Raw genomic sequence first — 8062 nt, 5'->3', positions numbered from 1 at the left:
ACCCCTAAACTTATATATAGCAGGGGACAGAGATCCAGGATGGCTCAGTAGCGAGGCAGAGAGAACTGGGGAGGGGGTTCTAGCCTTCAGCAACGTAACTCAAGGGGACCTACCACCTAGTGCCAGGTGGCACGGGTGGAGCAGGTCCTCAATTCTACAGAAGTCCCCTGCACCAGCCAGCACAACCCCGACCCACTTCTGCTCGCCCGTCCCTTAGAAGTGGCCACAGCCCGCTAGTAAATCTGTGGGAGCCTCTGCACCCTCCAGAGCTGCAGACTGCTGGAGCCAACGTCCTCTCTTATCCTCCACCTTCTGCCACCTCCACCGCGGTCATCATGTCGCAGACCCGGCCTGCAACTGTGCTAGGTACCAATGAGATGGGGCGCCGCATGGATGCGACCTCCAGCGCCGCGTCGGTGCAAGCCTTCCTGCAGCGCGGCCACAATGAGATTGACACGGCCTTCGTGTATGCGGACGGTCAGTCCGAGACTATCCTAGGCGGCCTGGGGCTCGGGCTGGGCCGCAGCGGCTGCAAAGGTAACCGTCACCCCTGTCATCCCCTTGTCCCAGCACAGCTTCGTCTGGCTCCCAGAGCTCTCTGATCTCACCCTGTTCGCCCAAGAGCTCTGAGAACTGCAACTCTTCAGGCAAGCAAACTCTTCAGGCACGTTTAGCTTTGCATATTTTGCCAGCCTCTTTCCGCATCTTCTTCTGTAAAAGTGGCCTACGATCCTCATCACACGATATGACTAACCCTGGTCCGGCTCCCCGCTGCTGCCTAGCAGGTGCCCCTGATCTGCAGGACCCCTGTCTTTGTGGACTGCTCAGCACCAGTTCAGGCTGAAACCTGCTTCCTTCTTTGCTAATGGCCCGGAATCCTGTAGATCTTGAGCCTGTTGGTGAAGAGCGCCTCCTGCTTTGTGGCGGCCATAAGAGCTACAGTAGTCCCGAAAGGGGCCAGGGGCCAGGAGTAGTGTACATGTCTTGAGATTTTGACTCAGTTGGTCCCCTGCCTCAGTTTCTCTCGTGGTGGAACTACACTTCTCTGGGAGGCTGCTTTCATATAGAACTCTTTCTCCTCAGGCACTGCTCCTCCCCCCAAGCACCCTGCTATGGAATTTTGCTTCATGATTCAGTACTTCTTGATTTCCGGCACAGTGGGAGCCAAGAGAGTAGCAGACCTGTGCACTCAGTGGCCTGTTGTTTCCGAATCTCCTGGTTATCCCCCAGGGAACGTGATGGGTTGTTTGTATGTTGTGGAAGTTTCACTATGCAGCCCAGGACAGCCTAGGGTTTGCATGTAGATCCTACCTCAGCCTCCAGAGTGCTGGCATTACACTCTTTATGCATTGCCAGGAGAACCTGGATCTGACTTCTGTTTGAGTGGTCTTTTTTGAACCTCCCTCCTTCCCCTGCTTGGGTTCAGGGTGGGTTGGGTGAGAGCCACAGCTTAGATCTAAAGCTGATGCCCCATCAGAAAGGCCAGGTCAATCACCAGAATGAAACATTTCTGCCGGGCGGTGGTGGCACACGCCTTTAATCCCAGCACTTGGAAAGCAGAGGCAGGTAGATTTCTGAGTTCGAGTCCAGTCTGGTCTACAGAGTGAGTTCCAGGACAGCCAGGGCTACACAGAGAAACCCTATCTCGAAAAACCAAAAGAAAAAAAAAAAAGAAAAAGAAAAGTTCCAAGTATGTGGTCCCTCAGGTCTCAAGGACTCTGTTGTGTTTGGGCTGAGGAATTGACTTTTCAGATATGGAATGTTCCTTCTCTCCATCCATCTATTCATCCGGGGGGGGGGGGGGGGGGGGGGGTATCCATCCATCCATCCACCCATCCGTCCATCCATCCTCCAACCATTTGCCTGGGCTTCTCAGCAGGGGCAGGGAGAGGAGCAGGGACTCACACAGATGGCCCAGCACTGGTCTGTCTTGATGAACAGAGTCTGTAGCTAGCCCTGACTTTCCTTCTCATAGGCCCTCAGCGAAGCCTTCCTGTGTCTGTCCCCAGTTCCTTTGGCACCTTCCTCCTCCTGTGATCAGACCTGCCCATCATGTACAGTACTCTCGGGGTCATCTTTCAAACATCTTAAGATGACCACAGAGCTCTGGACTACAACCCCTAGTCTAATGTCAAGACTCTACTTTGGGGCTGTTTTGCTTCTGGTCTGTTGCTTTTCTCTTTCCCTGTGTCCTCTTCCTCAGACCGAGTGCTCTGGTACCTGGAGTGTGACAGGTGTGACTCCCACCCAGGGCCTTCTGCTCATGGATTTTAAAGCAAGGTTTAAAGGTCCAATAAGCAATTGTCATAGGGAGGATGCTGGCCATTCCTAATGTCCACTGTTAGGTAAGCCTGATCAACCCTCAGGACTTCTCCATAAGCTGTCAGTATCGTTGTTACTTACAGTCCGCAGACTGAGGAGTGGTCAGTTTAATCCAAGCTCTGAATGGCACTGCTGGAATTTGAACCCATCTGTCTGTATATTTATCTCTCCCCACCATCACCTCTCTCCCTTTCTCCTTCCCCCTGTGTACCAGCGGCGTGCATGCCCACGTGCACCTGCGGGGGTGCCTGTGTGTTTTGATACAGTGTCTCACTTGAGCCTGGATTTGTACTCTCTAGGCAAGAGTGACCTTGAGCTCTTGAGTCCTCAGGCTTGGGATGAGAGGCATGCGCCACCATGCCCTGCCCTGCCCTGTTCCTTCACCTTTACAGTAGAGACTCTGTTTGATAAAGTGACTTCAACTTGGATTTTTTTCCTCCTTGGAAAGTAAAAATCGCCACCAAGGCTGCTCCCATATTGGGGAAGACATTGAAGCCTGATGATGTACGGTTCCAGCTGGAGACCTCCCTGAAGCGGCTGCAGTGTCCCCGGGTGGACCTCTTCTACTTACACCTACCTGACCACAACACTCCTATAGAGGAGACACTGCAGGCCTACCACCAGCTGCATCAGGAGGTGAGGGAGGGCCCTGATGCCCTCTGACCCTTTCATGCTGACCCTGCCAGGAGAGCGAGTGCTGGGAACACACACAGAGCTGGGCACAGACTCACTCCAGGTCCCCCACATAGTCTCCCTTTCCTGGTCTCCTATAGTGAGCTGGGCTGTGCTGCAGTGTCTCCCTGAGCTGGGTTGTGATGGAGTCTCTCCCCTGCAGGGCAAGTTTGTGGAGCTTGGTCTGTCCAACTATGCTTCCTGGGAGGTGGCTGAGATCTGTACCCTCTGCAAGAAAAATGGCTGGATCATGCCAACTGTGTACCAGGTGAGAGGAATCTGATGTACCAGGACCATTCAGACTTGGGTCCAAGGCTCCACTGACCTTGGATCTTTGGGCATAACCACAAACTAGGTGGTTATAAACCACAAACCTATCACCACTAGGTATATGCCCTGATTGTCAGGATCCAGGATTGTTAAGGACTAAACTGAGGGACTTTACAAAGGTACATTTGGGGTCTCTTTTTTTGACACATTCCCCACACTTTCCAACTGTCTCCCTGCAGGGCATGTACAACGCTACCACCCGGCAGGTGGAGACAGAGCTCCTCCCCTGCCTCAGACACTTTGGACTGAAGTTCTACGCCTACAACCCTTTGGCTGGTATGGGCTGCCATGGGGACAGGTGCTGTGGATGGGAGGGCATGCCCAGCCCAACTGTATGAATTGCTGCCCTGGTGAATGCCCACGCCAGATCCTGGGAGTCAGGAAGCTTTGAGAAGGGGGTGTCCGAGTCCCCTTTTTTCCAGGCTCCCTTGTGCTCTCCAGCTCCTAGCCAAGAATGACCTGGCTATCTCTAGGAGGAGTCTGGGCCAGGGTCTAACTGCTGACTTCCCACAGGGGGCCTGCTGACTGGCAGATACAAATACCAGGATAAGGAAGACAGGACGAATCCTCAAAGCCGATTCTTTGGGCATCAGTATTCCCAGAACTACAGGGACCGGTGAGCTGTGTTGCGGTCTGTGTCTGAGGAAGAAGTGCTATATGTTTCCTTAGTTTGAGGAAGGACTCTTGAAGTTGCTTTTCTGGGGACCTGCTCTTCGGTGGTATTCAGACTGAAGACTCTGGATGCTAGCTGTCCTGGGGGACCTGCTCTTCAGTGGTATTCAGACCAAAGACTCTGGATGCTAGTTGTCCTGGGGGACCTGCTATTCGGTGGTATTCAGACCGAAGACTCTGGATGCTAGCTGTACTGGGGGACCTGCTCTTCGGTGGTATTCAGACCTAAGGCTCTGGATGTTAGCTGTCCTGGGGATTGGAAGGACATTCTTGGGCTGTCATTGGATCTTGTGATGTCTGTACTTTTGTTACTCTATGTGTCTTCTTGGGTAGAGGTCTTCCAGCGCCAATGGTGAGAGGACAACCCAAGATAGACCTCAGGGAGTCTGGAGATTGGCGTTGAGTCTATGAGGCGGTGTCCTGTGACTTCTTACATGTTGGCAGTAAAATTGTCATCATTGTCTCAAGCAGTCAGAGTTGGACAGCTGTTGGGGCCAACCTCCTCCTTCCTCTTCCCCTGCTCCTCCTTCTTCTCCCCTCCCCCCTCCTCTTTCTCCTCTTCTTCCTGAGTCAGGATTTCTTGGGCCCTGCATTGGCCTTAAACTTTCTTTGTAGCTGAAGATGGCCCTGAACTTCTGATTCTCTTGCCCCACATCCACAGAGTTAGCCTTTTTTGTTTGTTTGTTTGTTTGTTTTTTGTTGTTGTTGTTGGGACAGGGTTTCTCTGTGTAGCTCTGGCTGCCCTGGAACTTGGTCTGTAGACAAGGCTGGCCTCGAACTCAGAGATGCTGGGATTAAAATGCACCACCATTACCTGGCCAAAGAACTAGGACTACTAGTGTCCGCCGTCATACTCTGCTCCAAAACATTTTTTTAAAAATATTTATTTATTTTACATATATGAGTACATTGTAGCTGTAATGAGACATACCTGAAAAGAGTATTGCATCCCATTACAGATGGTTGTGAGCCACCATATGGTTGCTGGGAATTGAACTCAGGACCTCTGGAAGAGCAGCCAGTACTCTTAACCACTCAGCTATCTCTCCAGCCCACTCTGCTCTAAATTTTAAATATCTAAAATTTTGATCCAATGGGGGAAGCCGAGGCAGAAGGATTACAAGTTCGAGTCCTGCCTATAACTCGGGGATGGAAAATGCTCAAAGCCTTGGATTCAATTCCCAGTACTGGGGAAAAAAAGTTAAAATTTGAAAACTCATCAGCTATTGTCTTTTTTTTTCCCCTTAGTAACTTTATGGGTTTTTTTGTCTTTTGTTTTGTTTTGGTTTGTTTGTTTGTTTGTTTGTTTGTTTTGAGACAAGGTTTCTCTGTGTAGGCCTGGCTGTCCTGGAACTCACTCTGTAGACCAGGCTGGCCTCGAACTCAGAAATCCATCTGCCTCTGCCTCCCAAGTGCTGGGACTAAAGGTGTATGCCACCTCTGCCTGGCCGTAACTTTGTTTGTTTGTTATTTGAAGCAGAGTTTGGCCCAGGCTAGCCTGCAATTTGTAATCCTCCTGCTTCAGCCTCCTGAGAGGTTGGATTAGATGTATTTGTTCCTGTGGATGGACACTGTGAAATTCTTACACTTTCTTCCCCTCTGTCACCTCAGATGCCATGTCTCCAAGGTTCATTTCTGAGCATAAGCTGATACATTTGCTTTTTGTATTCTCTGTCTGGGAAGGAAGGCCCAGCCAAGCAAGTTCCTGTGTGAGGGTTCAGTGCTGGTTTTGTTGAAAAGGCCAGGGTTGTAAGCAGCAAGCAGTTTCTGTTAGCTTTCCTGTGTACCCCGCTTGACTCAAGCCCTGTCTGTTGGGAGTGTGCTGCTTACTGCTAGACTTGTTGAGTGTGCACGAGGCCTTGCATTTAATGCCCAACAGCTCACAGCAGAATAGCAAGAGTAAAACACTCCTTGTAGCCTTCCCCACTACAATCGGTGATCCTCCTGCCTGGGAGTAGAAACCACGGCCTTGAACAGCTGTTCTCAGGTTCACACACTCTCAGAGCCCAGGCCTCTCTTCTGGAGAATCAAGGCCTTGTGGCCTTCCTCATGGTCACTCCCTTTAATGTCTGCAGCATGATTACCTCTTTGCCTGATGAAGTCCCTGAGGCAGACTGGCAGGGAGTGTTCTCTCCCTCAGTGTGCAGATCAGTGAGTGTAGGGAAGGGAGGAGGCTCAACCAACTCCACAGAAGCTGGACTGGTGCCCAGGACTTGCTCCAGACTTGTGTGTGACCCAGGGCTTACTAGTATGGTGCTGTGGGCATCTAAGAGGGCATCAGATTCCTTTCTAGATGGTTGTGAGTCACCATGTGGTTATTGGGAATTGAACTCAGGACTTTTGGAAGAGCAGTCAGTGCTCTTAACCACTGAGCCATCTCTCCAGCCCCTGGAGCTGTATTGTTATTGTTTGATGAGGATGTAAAATGCCAGGGTTCTTTCTTCTGTGTTTCTCCTAACCTGGCAAGAAGCCTGGAGACCAGTATGTTCTGATACTTACAATGTAGCCTGTTCTGAACTTAGGGGTAGCCTGAGGGCATAGGCTACTTCAGGGATGCAGGGGTTGGGTCACCCTTTAGTGGCCCTCAAGATCCTGACTCCAGTGTCACCCTTCCCACCCATTCAGCTACTGGAAGGAGGAACACTTCAAAGGCATCACCTTGGTGGAGAAGGCTCTGAAGTCTACCTATGGCACCTCTGCCCCCAGTATGACCTCAGCTGCCCTGCGGTGGATGTACCATCATTCACAGCTCAAGGTAGCCCAGCTGGTCCTGGCTGCTCAGCCTCTGCCGTGAGGTCGGATGGGAGGAAGTGGAGGCGTAGAAGTGACAGAGGCCAACCACTGAGACTATGTCTTCTCTGGCCCAGTTTCATCGCCCAGGATGGTGAACCACATTAGCACTATCTTACCTGACTAGATGTCAATGGCTATGTGAACTCTAGTCACCTTCATTTTTTTCTCTTAAAGATCTCATTTTTATTTTGTATGTATGTTTTGCCTTATGGGTTCCATGTGTATGCAGTGCCTGCAGAGGCCAGGAGAGGGCGGCAAGGATTAAAGGTGGTTGTAAGTGGGCACCATGTGGGTCCTGGAAAGTGAATCCAGGTCCTCTCCAAGAGCAGACACTGCTCCTAGTGGCTGAGCCATCCCTCGAGCTCTAATGATTTCCATTTTCACGTGGAGAAACTGGTTGAGAGGCTGGTTTACCTAAGTCCCACAAGTTCATAAAAGCACAGATCTGACTGAAAATTACATTTAAAAAAGTATGTATTACAGCACTTCCTGGAAAGAGAACTTAATTCTATGTTCCTGGGGGTGGGGTTAGGGAGAATCTCTTCCTGTTGTCCCAGTGTCCTCTCCCTAACTCCTTTCTCCAGTATGGGCATTCTTGGGGTAATGGTGTTCTTTTAGTATCTGGTACATGGCAGGCTTGGAGAAAACTGACTCCCAAACTGTCCTGCAGGGTAGAGAAGCCTGGATGGCCTTGCTGTCTGCAGGCAGTAGTTGTATCTCCAAGCAGCAACATGGGCTTAAGTAAAAACAGGTCCCAGATCTTAGCAAGGGACAGGCAGGAGTGTGGCAGAAGTGTTGAAATCATGCTCTCTTGCAGGGCACCCATGGGGATGCAGTCATCCTGGGCATGTCCAGTCTGGAACAATTGGAGCAGAACTTGGCCTTTGTTGAGGAAGGGCCCCTGGAGCCGGCTGTCGTGGAAGCCTTTGACCAAGCCTCGAACCTGGTTGCCCTTGAGTGTCCCAACTACTTCCGCTAAGATGCATCTGACTTGGGAGGTGCAGCTTACAGGCTGTCCCTCCTTGTCCTGGGCTAGATCTGATTCGGTCGGTCTTTCCCTGTCCCTGATGACTTCCTATACATGCAGTTGCCTTCAGTGTCAGAGCTGGCTGAGCTCCAATACTTCCTGTTGAATAAAACTGTTATCTGTCAATGGCTGTAGCCCAGGCTACAGCAGACCCGGTGGCCTTATTCTCTTGAATGCCTGAGGGCCCAATGGAGGTGGGCAGGAGTGTGCCTGGTTTTTAGGCCTGACCTCTGAGCAGGGGCTTGG

General features: G+C 51.1%; 1 protein-coding gene across 1 annotated transcript; it reads left to right on the top strand.

Moving 5' to 3' along the window:
* The first annotated feature begins 254 nt into the window (after positions 1-254).
* LOC114610078 (aflatoxin B1 aldehyde reductase member 3) lies at positions 255-7942 on the top strand. The gene is made up of 7 exons (XM_028754549.1): positions 255-537; positions 2771-2958; positions 3158-3262; positions 3504-3600; positions 3838-3940; positions 6622-6751; positions 7607-7942. Exons 1-7 carry the CDS (start codon positions 336-338, stop codon positions 7766-7768), a joined length of 987 nt encoding a protein of 328 aa, XP_028610382.1. The 5' UTR covers positions 255-335; the 3' UTR covers positions 7769-7942.
* Positions 7943-8062: the final 120 nt, after the last annotated feature.

This window comes from Grammomys surdaster, unplaced genomic scaffold, assembly GCF_004785775.1.
Source record: "Grammomys surdaster isolate TR1022 unplaced genomic scaffold, NIH_TR_1.0 126027, whole genome shotgun sequence".
Classification (NCBI taxonomy): Eukaryota; Metazoa; Chordata; class Mammalia; order Rodentia; family Muridae; genus Grammomys; species Grammomys surdaster.
The sequence above is the reverse complement of the archived record's forward strand: the minus strand, read 5'-3'. Positions and strand labels throughout refer to the sequence as shown.